Here is an 18,984-nt window from a genome sequence, read left to right on the forward strand (position 1 = left end):
GACTTGAACCCAAGTCTTCCTGACTCCAAGCCTAAATTCATTATATCATAGTGCTTCTCAATATACAACCACTAACTAAGGACAATGAATGAACAAAAAAGCATTTGTAACTACCAAGTACTGTACTAAACTCTAGGGTACAAATAAGAAAATGAAGATAGCCCCTGCCCTCAAGGAGCTTATTATGTTCTAATAGGAGGACCCCCCCAACATATATATACATAAGTGTGTATATATGCATGTGTGTACATGTGTGTGTATGTATGTATATGGTAGCAGTGGCCAGGGAGAGATGGTTTGGCTTGCAAAGATACAAGGATGGTGAGTGGAGGGATAGTGGAATAGATTGACACATAGCTATGTGAAGTGCCTGAGAACCTTTTAGGGTATGATGTCCCCTGGCCTCTTGCCAAGACCACAGCAGACAGAATGTCTTAAAAGGACAAATTTCACCCCCTGGGTCACCAACATCCTTTGGGATATCTACAGGTCTCTTCCTGAAACCTAATAGAGCTAAAAGTTGCCATGGGTCTGTTGCAAGATTTTTGCTCACATAACAATTCTGGTGTTGTCTGTAATCAGGTTGTATAACAGGCACAATATGCCTGGGCCTGGAGCTATACCACTGCTTTTGGCACTTAGCTAATTGCTAAAGCTGTTTATTAATTCCCATTACTCTCCTTCAGCCAGGGCCATTATCCTTTAATTAGCTTGTTATGTACATTTCATCTTCCTGGTTCTATGGTATAGCTGGTCACTGAGCTGTGTTTATGCCATGCATGACAGTCACCATGGGGAATATGAATAATAACAATTGAGGTTTGGGAAAATCATGTTCTATGATAAGAATCCTTAGAGCTTTCCCTAATTCTTAGAGCAAAGTAGAGCTGACACTGGACAGTAATCTGGCCACTGACTGCCCAAACAATAATGGCTTGTGGAAAAACTGTCTCAGCCAACCAATCACTGAAACACCATGGAATTGGGTAAGATGCGAAACTGGGCTTACTTTGACATGTACAAGTGAGAGAAGTGAAAAAAGGACCAAAAGATCTATGGCCCAATTTGGCCAACATTCCTCAAGCATCTCAAAGCAGATTTAAAAGTAATTGGGAAATATTTAATAAAATAAATAAAACATAATAGAACAAAATAATGTTAATATGTGGTTTTCTACATCAACATGTGGCCCACAGGGACCTTCATGTACAGATTAGTGGACTCCAGCTTCTATCTGAGTTTGACACCACTTAGAAGGATGGCACGATGTGGAGGGACAGCTGTAGTTGGTGAAGTAGATTTCTAGATTCTATTCCTAATTTTGTTTCATGACTTTGGGCAGAACATTCTCTCGAGTTATGACTCAATTTTTCCCCATCTGAAAACAAAGAGACTGATGTCCCCCTTGGAAAGGGTGTAGAAAAGATTCACAAGATAAAAGGCATGGAGCTTCTAAGAGGCACTGAGGAAAGCTGTAATTATAAGGCTGTCAGTATTGCTCATCCGCTAGAGGGGAAAAGATGTTTCAGCATTTATTTACTGCCTCGGCTAGAACCAGCACCACTGCTTTTTTAAAATCTGGCCTTCCTTGCCAATTCCAGGACACCTAAACCACTAGATGAAAAAATCAACTTGATGAACATTGTTTTTCACCCAGGCTCTGGGGTTCAGAGCGTTTCAGGAGATAAAAAGGGCTATATAGAGAGCCACAGAAAGTTTCTTGAATCTTGTGATGGTTTTAGGTTCCTCCCTCATCTCCAGCCCAGTCCAGACTAAGTACACAAGGCCTATAGAAGCACCTTCCTACTAGCAGGAAAGTGCCCAATTGCTGGACAGTCACTTAGGACTTGGGAAAGAAAATGAAATCTTGCAGAGATATGTTCAAGGCACCAACCTTCCAAAAGGCAGAGACCTTGCATCCTATAAAGTGACTCCTCAAAGAACAAAGTATGTCATGCTCTTGTTGAACGTCCCTTTGTCTCATGGTAGTATTCTGGTTCTGAATAAGTCTGTAGAGTTAGTTCATATAAGATATTTGGCATTGTAAAGAACTTTTATTGCATGGTTATATTGGTTTTTTTGTGGCAATGAAATACATAATAAAAAAACTATCTAAAAATAAAATGAAATATTTATTTCACTTTAAAGGCACAGCCAGGAAGTGAAAGTTCTGTTGTTTCTTAATGTTTAACATTATTATTCTTTAAGAACAGATGGCTTCCCTGGTCCCAGCTGGACCAGGAGTCAGGATATCTGGGCTCGAGTCCCAGCTCTGCCATCAAATTACCAGGTGACCTCGGGCAAGTCTCTTAACTTTTGTGGGCCCCAATTTCCTCACATGTAAAATAAGGGGTTTAGATTAAATGATCTTGAGGTTGCTTCCAATTCTAAAATTCTTTGATTCAAAGACAATACTTTTTAAGAGGCCTTGAATAATATAAATGAAGGACTATAAGCAAAATATATTTTTTTTCCAAACAATAAAAATTCGGAACCATAGTGCATGCTTGCTGGGAGGCAACAGAAGTAATCAAAAGAGGAATTCAACCTAAATATCATGCATACATGCAGCTCTTTTTCACAGTGCTAAAGGGGAAGACTGATGAAAGCAGCACCTCTGAAGCCATGAGAGTTGGGGAGAAGGGGAGAGAAGTATTCTTCTTAGAAGTCATGGCCTTTGGGTTAAGTGATCCAGATTTTACTCTTAACTTTGCAGGGGCCCTTGTTAGTTTCTATTATACAGAAAATGTAATCTTTCTTGACTTCTCTACAGCCTTTGACACTATTGATCATTTTCTTCTTCTCAATACTTTCTTCTCTCCAAGTTTTTGGAACATCACTCTCTCCTGGTTCTCTTCCTACTTTCTGACTGCTACTTCTCTCCTTCACTGGATCTTCATTCAGGCAATGCCCACTAACTATGGGACGCCTACAGTGCTCTGTCCTTGACCATCTCCTCCTCCCTCTATACTATTTCACTTGGTGAGTTCGTTATCTCTCATGGATTCAGTTATCATATCTACACTGATGATTCTCAAATCTGTTTTTACAGCCTTAACCTCTCTGTTGACCTATAGTCTCACATTTCCAACTACCAGACATGTCAAAGGCTATCCAGTAGACATATTAAGCTCCATATGTCCAAAAGTGAACTCGTCTTTCTCCTCAAGCTCTCCCAGTTTCCAAAGTTCTCTTTTACTGTCAAAGGTACCACTGTCCTCCCAGTCCCTCAGACTCACAACCTAGGTGTCATCCTCGACTCCTCACTCTCTTTTTTCTCCCAATTCCAATTTGTTGCCGAGGTCTGCTGATTTCATCTATGCAACATCTCTCTAACACGTCCCCTTCTCTCTTCTAATACTGCCACCACCCTAATGCAGGCCCTCATCTCCCCATGTCTGGACTAGTGGAATAGTCTATCGTTTGGTCTGCCTGCGACAAGTCTCTCCACACTCCAGTCCGTTCTCCATTTAGCCACTAAAGTGAAATGTGAATTTCCTAGAACATAAGTCCAACCATGTCACCCTGCCCATTCACACACACACATACTCTCTCTCTCTCTCTCAACAAATGCTGTGGCTCTCTAGGACTAAATACAAAATCCTTGTTTGGTGTCCAAAGAACTTCATAATTTAACTCCTACCTATCTTTCCAGTCTTCTTATACATCACACCCCACTCTACCTAATCCCCTTTGATCCAGTGATACTAGCCTCTTAGCTGTTCCTCAAACAAGCCACTCCATCTCTCACCTCCGGGCATTTTCCCTGGCTGTCCCCCATGCCTGGAATGCTCTCCTTTCTCATGTCTACCTACTCATTTCCTTCATGTCCCAGCCATTTTATCTTCTACAGGAAACCTTCCCAATCCCTCTCAAGTCTAGTGCCTTCCCTCTATTGCATATTGAGCGACTGACTGCATTCTACAGAAAATTAATGACATGGCCAGGAAAAACAAACAAATCATTAGTGACTGAAGTCCTGGGCATGGTATCTGAAAGACCTGAACATGGGCACAGATGGTATTTCTATCTTTCTTTCCAATAGAGGATTTTGACTTTAAGAAGTAAATAATTCTATGTAGATAATAAAGAATAGGATTTGATATTTCAGGTCATGGCTAATGATACATGAAGGGTTCCTAGGTGAAGGGTAGCTTATAAAAATTAAGTCTGGCAGAAGAATCAACAACTTGAGTAAAAGGGAGAAAAATGACTAGATGAAAACCATAAAACTATGTACAGTTGCACAGAACTAACTACAACACAGAAAGAACATGAGTGAAAGAAATACTCAGGACAGTCATTCTCTCCAAGGACAAAATCTTGGGAAGAAGTTCATGAATACTACCTAATATCAATATACAGAGTATGAGTACTTAAACCCTGAATACCTCTCTGACACAGGGAAGTGAATTCACTGGCCAGAATGGAATCTTTTGGCTTGTCATTATCTCTGGATGAAAGAGGACATGTATCATGAAAGGAGGGCACCATTTTTCTCTTCTCTGACACAGAGAAATGCACCAGGAGATAAAGTGAATACATGGGCCAGAATGGAATCTTTAGGCTTGCCAAAAACTATGGATGAAAGAAGAGATGTGTCATGAAAGGAGGGCACCATTTTTCTCTTCTCTGACACAGAGAAATGCACCAGCAGATAAAGTGAACACACTGGCCAGAAGGAAATCTTTAAGCTTGCCATCATCTATGGATGAAAGAGGGGATGGGACATAAAGGGATGGCACCATTTTTTCCTCACCCTGGAAGAGACCGAGAAGTTATCAAGAGAGGAAGGTATATACCAACACAAAGGGCTAGAAGAAGAGCATTCAATTTAAGTAAGGAGCCAGAAGAATGGTAGGAGTACTCACTGCCACTTTGGCTATTGCCTCTATACTACTATGATAACCAGAAGCTCAAGTTTGCCAAGAAGGATGAGTGTGAGGCTTTTCCCTTTTTGATATAATGTCTCTTCTCTCTTCCTCTCCTAGGGGAAGCAAGTTCCAGAATCAACTTTCAAAAAGAGCCTGGCCTGCCTCCCAAATGTGAGGATAGGGATAAATCTAAAACCCTGTACTCAGATTTTAAAAATTAACTGCTTAGGGAGATGGCAAGGGGATACCAGACTTAATAGCAATTTACATGAAAAGACCTGAGAATCTCATGCAAGTACAAACTCAGTATGAAACAACAGTGTGACATGACAGATAAAAAGGGTAAGGCAAAAATATAAAAAATAAATAAATAAAATAAAAAAGGGTAAGGTCAATATTAACATATATATTATATAGATTGGGGGAGGTAATAATCTTACTCTTTTCACTGATTGGACCAGGTCTGGAGGATTATTTCAGTTCAAGTTTCCACATTTTAAGAAGGATGTTGACACACTAGATTATGTTCACAGAAAAGTGACCATCCACTCATTAAAAAAAGCATTTATTGGACAGATTCTATAACAAAGCTAGGCAGAAAATAGGATCAAAGCACTTAGAGACAGAAGGGAATTTATGGACCAGTTAGTTGAATTCACTCATTTTAAAGATTAAGAAAATGAGAACTAGAGAGGTAAAGTTACTTGTCCAAGGATATGTAAGGCTGCTAAAAAACAAAGACTCTACTTTTAAGGTGTTTTTGTTCCTATTATACTTCAAACCCCCACTAATGGAGGTACTAGGAGGAAGAACTGTTTTAGGTTTGGATGAGAGATTCTGATGTACTATAAAGAACACTGAGTCAGAAGGATTAGTTCCAAATCCTACTTCTGATCCTTAATTCCCTATGTGACCTTGGGCAAATCACTTTTATGTTCTCAACCTCAATTTTCTTATTTGTAAAATTAGGATCTTGGATTAAGTGACTTCTAAACATCCCTACCTGCCCTAAATAAGTTATATACCATGAGTTCTATTAAATCAATAAATGTGACAATAAATGAGTTGACTAAGCTTCTCCTCCCTTCATTAATGAGCTACATCTACATCTACATACAGGTCCTTTACAATCTGTCCCTCTAAATCTTTTGTCTCAAAGTCTCCATTTAAATCTGCATCAAAACCAACCCTAAAACTCCACCCTAGGTCCTCTATAGTCTCATTTCAATAACATGGCTCAATCAAAGGTATTCTGCTCCTTTGCCTGTGTGTGTAGTTTATCTGCATTGCAATCACTGTTATGAATATGGGAGACTCCAACACACACTGTCCCAGAATTCACCAGCTTCACTTGAGAGAGTCTCAAGTCGATAAAACACAGCATGAAGGAATTGAGAGTCAGTATAAAATCCAGGGGAACGATGAGCACTACCTACAAATGTTTGTAGGGCAGTCAAGTGGAAGGCAAATTAGATTGAATCTGTACAGTTCCAAAAGGTAGAACCAAAACCAACAGGAAGAAGTCACAGGGAGGTAGATTTAAGCTGAATTACTTAGTAATTTACTTAGTAAAAACTTTTTAACAACTAGAGTTTTCAATAATAGTATGGGTTACCCTAAATGGAATGGGTGTACCCAACCTTCTGATGCTGCTCTAAAAGGCTTGGAATAAAGCAAGCAGAGATGGACAGGCTCCTTAATAGCAGAGAGTTTTCTCAGCATTCCTTAAGCCTCAAGGGGTTTTGGGAGCTGACCTGACAGCAAACTACTGAGAATGCAACTAACCATGATTTTGACTTCTAAGCTTACCCTCACCTTTGGAAAAAGGGATCTGTGGGAGAACAACCGGAGAGTCTGACTTGGTGGACAGGTGGAGAATGACAGAGGTTGGAGCAAGAATAGCATGCCAGTCAGTCAACAAGCATTTATTAAGCACCTACTGTGTACCAGGTACTGTAAGTTTTAACCACTGTCTGAAAGGGAGCCAGGAACACATACTCCAGAGTCTACCATCAACCATATGAGATGCCAATACATGGTTGTTGGTGAGACCACCATGGAGATTGCCCCCTGTGCTTTCCTGGGGGATGAAATCCTTCCTCTATTATCTCCCCCAATCTATTCCCTCGATTTACCTGTTCCCTAACGGAGAACTGGATGGAGGAAAAATCGGCCACACTTCTCCTCCCCACTACTTTGTAGGGGTTAGCTTTGGCTGCCTTTAAAACTGCTATTTCTGTAAATGGTATTTTTTTAAAAAGTTTTCTCAGTATGTATGTGACAAGATATTAAAATCAGAATAGTCATTCAAATCCGTGCTAATTCTGTTTAAACACTAGCAAGGACACCAGGAAATGGGAAATGGGAAGACAACCTAGAAAACTGCTAGTTTTAAAGTACCAAAATTTCATAAACCCAACCAATTTGGATCTACCAGTAGAAACCAGCTAGGGATTTGAGCCACATATTTAATTTAAAGCACAGTACATTAGAGGAAGAAAAAGTTCTCTTGAGATTTGAACTAATAAGAAGCTCCAGGATGCAAGTGGATCCTTTCATTTTCAGGCTGCTGGTAGCCATCATTTGCGGGGGGGGGGCACCCAGGTTTTAAAATAAAGATCTATCCCAGAGTGAGGTATAAATTGAAAGAAAGCCACACCTCCATGAAAGGAAGAGAGAGGACATCTCCCCCTCAGAGGAGGGCCTGCTTGCCAGCGCTGGTCACTGTCAGTAGACATATTCAAACAGAGACTACGTAACCACCTGTCAATGGGTGGGACTAAAAGTCTGTGAAAACATATGCCTTACCTATGCCTCTCTCAGATAAAAACAGGGTAATACAATCTTGCAGCACTCGGGAAGATGAATGACTTAGTAGCCTTTAAGAATAAAGATCTCTGGCTGCAGCTCATTAAACCAGCAACCATCTGACTGATAAGGTATTTTTTTTTCCTTTAGAAGTTGGTCTAGTTCAAAGATTCTCTAGTTTCCTCAATTAAGCAAAAAACAGCAATAAGCCTTTGAAAAGAATACCACCCTTACTAGCTGTGTGACCCTGGGCAAGTCACTTAACCCCAATTGCCTAAAAAAGAGAGAGAGAGAGAGAGAGAGAGAGAGATCCACCATCTATCTAGTTATGGGACATGGGACCTGTATAGCAACACAATACTTACAAAGGGATTTCTAGAATTATATTCCATTTTTGTATTTTGAGGTGTCTACTTGTTATCAGTTATAGGTGGTCAGCCTTATATTAAAAAGTCCCAATATACTCTACTCACTACCTCCTACCTTCTCTAGGGTACCCTTTTAGAATCTCCCAGCTTTGTTAACTTTCTCTCTTCCCCATCCCACTGTCATAGTGCCTGAAAATATTAGTGAAAAGGAATATCACAATGACTGCCACTTTGGGGCTACAACTCCTATGAAATCCCTCACCTATATCTCTAATCTCTTGGGTCTAATCTTTTGACATAGCCTAATCACAGACTTACAGCCTCCATTTCCCTCTCTACTCTCCCACCCCAGTCTCTTCTGTTTTAACCTCCTAAAAGCGGCTCATTGTATGTGCATGGGGATGGGAAGAGGAGGCGATGGGAGAAAAGCATATTCATGGAAGACTTTTCGGTCCTCAAGGATCCCTTAGGAACTAGCAGGCAATTAAACTCTGCTCTGAAAGATCTCCCTCTAATAGAGCTCTTTTTTATAAGGGTTCTCATTTTCAGCTAACAAGCCCACCTACATGAGAATCATCTGTGGACAGTCTCACTGCTGGAGCTACTGTGTAAGGCAGGCAAAAACCCCCTTCACTTCAGGACTACATTAAGGTAACAGTAGCAAAAACAAAACAGATACACAAAAAAGTACAAACCCTCTCCTCTGGCCAAGAACCCCAGGGGAAATGCAGCAAATGCACCATATGGCCTCATTCTGTCTCCAGGCATTTTCAAATTGATGCTCTCCACAAATGTGCATGCGCGTGTGCACACATACACACACACACACAGACACTCCAGAACTCTTCTATTCCTGTCACAAATATCTATACAAACCAGAAACAGGACCATATTGCTCACATTTCAATGAACATTTCTCTAGCCCTACTCACTCCCTGGAGAACTTGATGCATTCCAGGTGGGAGCGTCATCTCCCCTCCTGTTTGGAGGCATGCAGAGAAACAAGGTGAAGGGCATTCCCCACAGTGTAGCAGCTAAAGAAAACAGTCTTGTTATTTGAATTTTGTCTCCCTCATTAAAATGTGAGCACCTTTGGAGGTAGAGACCATGCCATTCCTTACTTGGCACACAGTAAGCATTTAATAAGTGCTTGATGACTGACTTAACTGTTGTTCTGAGGGTAAGCCAGACTTGCCAAGTGGGCAGCCCAACACCCAAGCCTCACCATACCAGTGATGCAAATGGGACCACATGAAATTGTTCCACTGTAAAGCCCTGCTCTGTACCTGAGGTTCAGATGATCCTGGCAGGTCTTCACTTCTGCACTACGTGGGTGGCCACTTTCCACCAGGCTGTTTGCAGCAAGATTTACCCCATCAATCTGGGCCATCAGTGTCTTCATTTCCTGGTCCAGAATGTCGAACCTAAAACAGACATTGCAATGTCGTGGGTATAATATAGCAACAGGAACAGCAGAAAAAGCACCACTAAGTGTAGGGTCAAATCCCAAAGAAGAAAGATTTCTGATTCTTTCCTACCACCTCTTAAACAGCATATTCCTGTATTTAAAAGGGAAGAAATTAATGAAAAGTCCAACTGTCACTCTGGGACAACTTGCTACCGTCAGATCCCTCGGCTCCACCTCGAATCTCCTGGTACTGAGGTTAATCTTTCAATATAGCCTAATTTCCAACTTGCAGTCTTAATTTCATGGCCTAATGTCATAAAAGTCCCTCTCTTAGGGAAGCATGAGCAGAAAGGATGGTTATTAGGCATGTTATGGGTTCACCTAATGGAAGAAGAATGGAGAAAGGGTTTGAGCAAAGGGTTTGGTGGATGTTATCAATGGCCACATTGCCAGGAGGGCCAACCTGTTACCACTACCATCCCGCCGGTGCCCCATTATTGCTTTTGCTACAGCCTCGTCTTCCCTCCTCAGGCCAGGCAGCTTCAGTGTGGTTCCCACTGCATTGGGGGTTAGAGGGTTTAAGTTTGAATTCTGATCCTCCTTCTTGCTGAATGTATGACATTGTGTAAGTTATTTAACCCCTCTGGGCCTTCATTTACTCATCTGTGAAATAGAAGGGAGAGTAGAGCATACAGTCTCTAAGGTCCCTTACAGAACTAAATACTATGGCTCTTTTTTTCAGTAGCTGGTAGAGATGGATAAGAGAGAACTGATCCAGAAGGAGTATGCACAGAAGCCAGTTTTTCCTGGGGAATGAGAACTTGCTATGGGCAGAAGCTTCTTCTAGTCCACTGGCATCCATGCTCAGATTCTAAACTCTGACTCTGATTTGTCCTTCTGAGGACCAGTGAGAGGTGATGGTGAAAATGTTAAACTCCATCCTGGCCTCTGAAGGAAAAAGGGCATCACCAGCATCACATGGGGTCTCAAGAGCTATATCCTATTGAGGAACCTGTTATCAAAATAATAGAGTATCTTAATGAAAGGCTTTGGGGCAACTGGGTGGCACAGTGGATAGAGCACTGGCCCTGGAGTCAGGAGGACCTGAATTCAAATCTAGCCTCAGATTCTTGACATTTACTAGCTGTGTGACCCTGGGCTAGTCACTTAACCCCACTGTCTCCATAAACAAACACACCAAAAAAGCAAACAAAAAGAAGAAAAGAAAAGCTTTGGTGAGGATGAAGCAAGGGATGTGTTAACCTGGTTCTGACCTGTGCTGTACCACCTCTAGGTCCTCCAGAGTATCTGGGATCTCCATCTGGTTCAGCCACTTCTCCTTCTCCCCCATCCATAGCTCACAGGCATCTGTCTCACCAAATACCGTATATAAATCCAGGGCGTCCTGTAGCCTCTGCCGACGCAGGTCAGCCTGGGCTACCACCTGCTGGTAAAGTTCCCGGAGGGCCTGCAGCCTATTGTTCACATCAGGAGAATCCCGGAATTCCTGTGGGAAGCTCTGGGCTTGCTGCTCCAGGTGTTCCATCACCCCTCGACTCTCCTCCAGCTCCTCCAGAAAGTCCTTATGTTTCTTTCCCAGGGCCCGGGTAGCCCCTTCATCTTGTCCAACATCCTCTCCTGAGAGCAGGCGGTGGGCATCTTGAAGCCAGGCCTTCAGGTCATCAGCATCCCCCTGGAACTGGAAGAAATTCTCAGCATCCTGGAGGTTTTTCTTACGGAAAGCAGCCAGCTCCTTCAGCTGGTCCCACAGGGCAGACACCTCCCGGATGCGGGCCTCAATCTGTGGGTGTCCAAAGTGCTTCTGGGCCACCATCTCCTCTGCTTCCTTCATCATCTGCTCCAGGTGGGCATCTAGTCCCGCAGCTCATCCTCAAAGGCCTTGTGCTTACGTTGCAAGATTAACACACTGGTCAAGTCCTTGCCGTAGTCCAATGAGGAATAGATCTGCTCCTTCTCCTTGATCCAGCTCTCCGCCTCATCCATATCCCAAAAAAACTTCCACAGTCGCTTGGACTGCTCCAGCCGGGCCTTCCTCCCCACAGCCATCGAGCTTAACTCCCCAAAGCATAGCTCCAAGTGGCTGACCCGATCCTGGATGACCTGGGGGTCACAAGGCTGGTAACCTGAGTGAGGAGGAAAGGGCAACAAAGGGGAGGGAGAGAGAGAGAGAGAGAGAGAAAGAGAGAGAGAGAGAGAGAGAGAGAGAGAGAGAGAGAGAGAGAGAGAGAGAGAGAGAGAGAGAGAGAGAGAGAGAGAGAAGAGGTTCATTTTCACCGTAAAATTAAAATCAAGGATGTAAATTGGCCATAGTAACTCACATTTCTAAAAGCACTTCAGAGTCACAAAGCACCTTCCATATAATAGTGAGGCAGATAATGCAAATATTACTCAGGTTGTGAAGCCAAGGCACAGAAGAAATAAATGACTTGCCCAGAGTTAGTGGATAATGAATGTCAGAGTTAGGATTCACACTCAGGTCTCTTGACTCGTATACTTATATACACTTATCTCACAAACCCACCTAAGGAGGGGCTATAGGCCAGGATGCTAGAGGCCTGGAGGAAAGCGAAGTTGCTTTTTAAACAAGTTTTAATTTTGTCTTTTGGGATACAGGGAAGCTATAAGTTGAAACCCTCTAAGCTTTGGGACTCAGCCTTAGGGCTGGACTGTCCTCTCTGGCAGATAAGGGAGTGAAAATTCACCTGAATCTACTATATCTAGCCAGCCCTAAACTATGATTTACATCTCACCCAGCCATACACTGGGATATGAGGGCCTACCCAGCTTGGGCATCTTGCCATCATGCTGACACTTATGTAGCCTACCCCTCTTGCTCTGGGAACAATGATCAAATCAGTCCTCTCATTGCTACTAGAAACAGTAGAAAGAATCCTAGCAAATCTTGCCTCTGACACTTAATACCCATATGGCCTTGGGCAAATCACTCTTGACTTCTGTAGACCTCAGTTTCCTCATGTATAAAATGGAGTGGATGGACTTGATGTCCTCTGAGATCCCATCTCGCTTCAACTAGCCCTATGGGCTCCAATTCCCTTCCTTGGCTGCCATTTCCCTATATTTTTTGCTTCCCCTTTGAGGCCAAGGACTATCACAATTTTGTATTTGTATTCCTAGGGCTGGCATCTAGTAGGTGCTTAATAATTGCTTGCCAAATCATTTACTTAAGAGCTTACAGTAGGATTCTGTTTTATTGGTGGGAGGGAGGGCCTTTCTCCAAATGTGCTCACACTTTTCTTTTGTTTTAAAATCGATGTTGAGGTACTATATTAACTCTTTAGAAACATACTAGGATGGGGGCAGCTAGGTGGTGCAGCGGACAGAGCGCCAGCCCTGAAGTCAGGAGGACCTGAGTTCAAATCCGGCCTCAGACCAAACACTTGACACTTACTAGCTGTGTGACCCTGGGCAAGTCACTTACCCCCAATTGCCAAAAAAAAAATAGGAGGGTGTTTCCTGTATAGAACCGGTGTCCAGGAGACTTTCATTCTATTCTCTGATCCACTATTTACTTAGTCACCTACTGTTGCACAGGGCACCATGCCAAACCCTGGGGGGAGATACAGACACAAGATCTCATTGGTAGTTGGCCTTAAGAAATTTATGATTCTCATCTTGTGACTCATATGTGTGAACTTAACTTGGTGAAATGGTGAGGATTTTCTGGTACTTGCAAATCCCATTTCAAATTCTGTTTTTGACAGTAATTGCCGGACATCTAATGACATTTGTTCCCTCACCCTTCAAGTCCCTTTCATTGAACCTTAGTTGATGGAGGAAACTGAGCTTTGCGACCTAAACGGGAATTTGTTGTAGGCTTTACTGTTAGGAGAACTTCACTGAAGGGGAAGAAAGGTGGAATCTCAAGAGGAAGCATCCTTTGCCCAACCTTTCCCATCTGTGAACTGGAGAGCAGCTGATGTGATTGCCTTCACTTTATCTCCCTGGATGGCAATGTCAGCTTCCATCAGCTTGTGCTTCTGAAGCAGGTCCTCTACCTCCAACAAGTGCTTTCCAAACTCAGAGGACAGGAGGTGAACCTGAGAAGGAAGAGAGATAAAGTGAGGATACCTGTACCTCTCCAGAAGAAAGGAGATGAGACGCCGTTCTGGAGAAAGCATTCAGCAGCACTTAAACCAGGGTGGCGAAGATGAATTTACTTTAAAAACTAAACCTGTGATTTCTTTGGTATAGTGAGGCATTTACTCCACCCATGCAGGTCAGCATCTTCTCTGCAAATTCTAGTCTTAGAGAGTTATCTGGGGCACTGAGAGGAGCTAAGTGAGTGACTTGCTCCTGGTCACACAGTCAGTATGTTTCAGATGCAGGATGTGATTTCTCATCTTTCTGATGCCAGGGCAGCTCTCTCTCCTCACTAAACAGTGTTGATTCTCACGGTGAAGATTCAATTAGAATATAAGTACCCTTCTTACTGCGGCTTGGGACCAAAGGATATGGGAAAGGGTAAAATGGAACAGAGGACACAGGACTTGTGGGCAACCCTGTATATCGTACAGACATGGTCGCTGTCTTGCTACACAGTCTGGTGGTGATTATTGGTGGCTGCAAACATTCAGGCTCTTGATCTTGCTCTTCCTCCCTTTTATACAGACATCTCACTGCTCATGAACGCTAACATTAAGAGGTCAGGCAAGCAGGTAAATGTAAATCAACTTGTCTACTCTTTAACAGGTGGGTTGGGGGAGGGAGTGGAGAAGTTTGTCTGGAAGAAGCAGAAACTATAGGACCTCAGAGATTGCCTGGTCCAGCCTTTGCCTTTGGTCATGAATTACTATCTTTGCCATTCACGTCTATTTAGAGAATTTTAAGTCAGTTATGCAGATCATGGGGAGAGTATAGGTTAACTGTGGGTAGGAACAGATAAGGACTGTGCCTTTGTTTCCCTATCTTGAGCCAGGGAAATCGACAACCATACTCTGCCTCCTAACCTTGGGCAGGAAGGACCAGGAGGCTTCAGTCTGGTGTGTTTACAAAAGGGTTTGTGATTCCTGGATGAAAGGAGTCAAAGAAGCATAAATTAATAGTAAAGTTGTTATTCTCCACCCCAGGAACTCAGTGACAGGGCAAAGCGGTTAGGTGTGGCAATGGAGAAGAAGGGAGAGAGAGCTCTGCCGCTGAGAGGCCAGACCTTGATCTCATCTATCCAGTCGATGCTGTGAAGCATATCTTGGAAGAGCTTCTGCAGGGTCAGGGTCATCTCCAGTCTTTGGCGCCGAGATTGCAGCAGATCCAACAAGTAGGACCACATCCGCAGGATGTTGTCCTTCCTCGCCTTGATGCGCTTCAAGTCATGATAGTTCTCCTTCTCGAGTTCCTGGGCCAGATCCTCCAGAGCCTTCACCCTCTCCTCATAAGCAGCAGTATCCGTCTCGATGGCTTCATGCTTCTTCTTGGCTGCTTCCACAGCAGCCAGGTCGTAGCCAAAGTTATCCTGCCCCACCAGAGAAAGAACACAAGAGGTGAGAACATCAGACTCACAGTCTGCTCCACAGATTCAGACCCACCCACATACAGACACAACAAGGCCACCGTTAGAAACCCGCCTGTTTACCAGTGGGTCATTGGAAAGAAACTTTTAATTTCCAGCACAAGCAGAACACTTTTAAAGTTTACAAAACACCTTTTATGTATTCTCTTATTTGAGCCCCACTGTAAGCCTCTGGGGTAAGTATTGCAATTATCCTCATTTGAGATATGAGGAAACGAGGGCTCAGAAAGACTTAAATAATTTGTCCAGGGTCATAAAGCTACTATTTTTCAGAGATGAGATTCAAACGTATGTCTCAACTCCAATCCCAGCATTCTGACTTCTAAATATTTCTAGCTCTGACTTCAAATGATCATAGGTTAGAGGTGGAAGAGACCTTAGGGCTCATGAGGGTAACCTAAACCCCCTCATTTTGTAGATGAGGAGACTGAAGTCACACAAGTAGTATCAGAGAAAGGATTTTGAATCCAAGCCATATGACTCCAAATCCAATCTCTTTTCATTGCACCACATTGCCAGACAAGTTCCAGCGGGAACTAGTTTTGCTCTTTTTATTTTCTAATTCTAAGCCAAGTTCTGAAAGTCTGAGCAACTCACAGATACTTTCTAAGGGGTGTCATTATTTAGCCGATGGTGCTCAACTAACTTTACATTGGCAGGCTTGGCCCTTAATAGTTTTTTTTTCTCCTAGATATGGGCAGGGCAAAGAGCCCATTTGCCTACAGTCTGGTCTCCACATATAGGGATTTACATTTGCATATGCAAATGTATAAATATTCTTCCAGAATGATTGTTTTCAGTTCCTAATCTGAATTTAACTTAATTTCAATCTGCATGTTAATGGAGAAGAGACATTCTCTCCGTGAAAAAAGGTCTTTGTGGTTAATTTCAGATTATATAAATGTCAGAATCCTGTACTCCAAAGTCTATGCTTGGAGCAAGTATGAAGAACCAGCAAAAATAAATGAATACATAAATAGATAGATATATAAATCACCTTGCTCTTTCTCTCTAACATATACACATTCACAAATACAAGTTCCAACTATATGTATGTCCTAGAACTTTTATCTATACCCAAATAACACTTTAGCTGAAGCTAACAGCCCATATAAACCAACTTCGGCAAAGCTTTCTAGAAATGAGGCTCACTATCTATAATCTGCTTATCTCCCACCAGGTTCCTTAAAGATAAGAGATAAGGATTTCTGGTCACTTCCAATTTAGACTGAACCTGAAAAGAGATAAACCAAAAGCACTGATCTTCATTCAGGAGTAGGTACTTTCAGAGCAAGAAAAGGCTGGGAAGAAATTTAGAAAAGCAAGTGATAAGAGCTAATATGTTACAGGAGGACAGAATGAAAGGTTGTATTATATACTAAAATACTCATAACAGCATTTTTTGTGATACCAAAGAACTGGAAACAACGCACATGTTCCATTAATTAAGGAATGGCTATACAAATTGCGGTATGTAACTGTAATGGAATAGCATTATAGCATAAGAAACAATGAACACTGACTCAAAAAACCATGAGCAGCCTTAGGTGAACTGATACAGAATGAAATAAGAAGAATCAAGAAAAAATATACATACAATAACCACAACAATGGAAGTGGAAAACAACAGCAAAAACAACAGCAAAAAACATGAAACGAAACATCGTATTTGTGAATGACCCAGTGGAGAGAGAAGGAAATGTACCTCCCTCCCTTCTTTGCAGAGGTGGGGGATCACAGGTGTGGAACACTACATTTACTCTCAGGCTTGGCTGGTGTCTTTTCTCATTTTGCTAAAGTGCTTTTATTCTTTTTTTTTTCTACAAGAAACTTGCTCAGGAGGGGATGGTAGAAGGATTTATTCAGAAAAGGTAATATAAAAACAAGGAGATCAACAAAAAATTTTAAAGAACTGATATTTAAGCATACAGCCAGGCAGCCAGATTTGTCCATATCATGCCCCATCCTTTACACAGCATAAAACGTAACAAAAACAACAAGGTCACAACTAAGCATGAAAGAAGAGGACTTCTGAAGCAAGCCAAACAGGATGGTAAAGAGATGATGGGCTTGCTCATGTGCTCCTGAAGCAACGGTATTGGAAGATCTTCTAAAGAAAGTCTGGGCTCAGATTTTTAAAGTCTAGCCAATGCTCAGATTCTTTTAAGAACTAGCCCGCTTGCATTAGCAATACAAATGCTCAGATTCCTTAAGAGTCTGGCCAGCATGGTAGATCTTTAATAAACCTTGTCTTTGGCTGGAAAAAAAAGAAAGAAAGAAAGAAAGTCTGGATGATCTGCACCTTTAACGCTCACCTCAATCATCCATGTTCGAGATGCTGTCCACCAAATCTATTGGGTTGCCCAGCACCACAGCTCTAGTGCTAGCTCATTTCCCCAGAGGTTGACTACTATGGACCTCTCCCTGCCAGGAACCTGAGAGTTACTCATAATAACCCCAAACATTACCTGGGCAACCAGGCGCTGGTTCTCACTGAGCCACGTCTCCCTCATTGCAGCCTTGCGGTCAAAGCGCCGGGCCAATTGCTCTAATTTCTCTTGCCGAATGAGTTCATTCCTCAGGGCCAGCTCCCTTCGATATTCAGCTTCCTCCAGGCTTTCCCAGGCCTACAGGTAGGAACAGGTCCAGCATTAGAATTGGAACATACTGGGAGGATGGGGGTTCCATGAAAATGTATGGTGCCATCTCTTCAACAGGCACTCGATATAATTGGGGCACTAGAGGGGTGGGGGTAGAAGCCAATACTCCATTGAATAAATGAGGATAGGCTTGTAATATAATAGTAGCCTTTGCCCCATGTATTCAGATGACCAAGTTTTCTGAGAGCAAGTTTTTCTCTGATGCTTCGTAGCAGCCTCAAAAGCCTGGCCTTCACCTATGTTATACACCTATTAAGATTTCCTGGGTTTTAAAATCTTGCAAAAATGTTTTGCACATTTTCTCCTCCGTTAGAATATGAGCTCCTTGACGGAAAGGGCTGTTTTTGCTCTTCTTTGTATGCCCAACACTTAGCACAGTGCCTTGTACTTAATAAACTGATTTCTGTAATGCAAAAACAGAAACAGCCAACAATATTATCAGCAAATGTCCCTGACTTCTTGTTGATGGCAACCAATGAAATAGACGCCCAGAAATGCATTCCGTGTATCAGGATATATACTGGACTGAGCTGATGGATGGTGAATGGATTCTGACTGAACACTGCCTTCAAGTAGTACCCCAAAATAACCTGCATGTGGAATCAATAACACCAAAGAAGATGGCTTAATTTACCCAGTCCAGTATTGACCAATTCCCTTTACCAATATCTGGAACCCAATCAACCTCCCCGGCAAAGCATAATGGAAAGTGCAGCTGTACCCGGTTGATGTCAGACACAAGTTTCCCTTCATGTGGTGTGTACACTTTCTGATTGTTGGCCCTCATCCTGGACTGGATGGTGAAAAGCAGGACTTCCAGATTCCCCTTCTCTTGAAATCTGCATGAGAACAGAGGGAGAAAAATTAGCCTACAGATCTCCAAAGTAAAATCTCCTACTCAGATTAAACATGTTTTCCCAGTGAATTAGAGTTTAGAAACCATGTCAGATTTCCCTTGAAAGCTAGGGGGGCATGAAAGGGAGCAGGAAACAATGATTTATAGTCCTATTTGGCTGTCAAAATGCCTGTGGACATCTACTAGCCAAGACAAAACAAAGCTTACATCATTGTAATATAGATCAGAGAAAATAGCCACCATCATCTGAGCACTTGTCTCTTACTTGCTTCCACAGGGGAATAACTAACTGGAATATTTTCTAACAACCTTTGACTATGTGATGTTGCACTAATCAATACCAAGCAATGCCTCAGCCATTCTGCACAAAGTAGAAGTTTTCTGGTGACCTCTTCTGTCAATTCTTCATTTAGTATGTCAATAAAAACACTAACAAGATATTATCCGCATAAAGACACACTG

At 42.4% G+C, this 18,984-nt stretch overlaps 1 protein-coding gene across 1 annotated transcript in view; it reads right to left on the minus strand.

Annotated features, from left to right (window-relative positions):
- The window catches only part of SPTB (spectrin beta, erythrocytic), a 167,013-nt gene that overhangs the window by 68,382 nt on the left and 79,647 nt on the right, over nucleotides 1-18,984 (minus strand). The window contains 7 exon segments of the mRNA XM_021004711.2: nucleotides 9,337-9,474; nucleotides 10,733-11,339; nucleotides 11,342-11,602; nucleotides 13,387-13,537; nucleotides 14,647-14,949; nucleotides 17,475-17,633; nucleotides 18,388-18,505. Coding sequence (XP_020860370.2) covers nucleotides 9,337-9,474; nucleotides 10,733-11,339; nucleotides 11,342-11,602; nucleotides 13,387-13,537; nucleotides 14,647-14,949; nucleotides 17,475-17,633; nucleotides 18,388-18,505 — 1,737 coding nt within the window.

The sequence above is a fragment of the Phascolarctos cinereus genome, unplaced genomic scaffold, assembly GCF_003287225.1.
Source record: "Phascolarctos cinereus isolate Bilbo 61053 unplaced genomic scaffold, phaCin_HiC Scaffold_3;HRSCAF=262, whole genome shotgun sequence".
NCBI lineage: Eukaryota > Metazoa > Chordata > Mammalia > Diprotodontia > Phascolarctidae > Phascolarctos > Phascolarctos cinereus.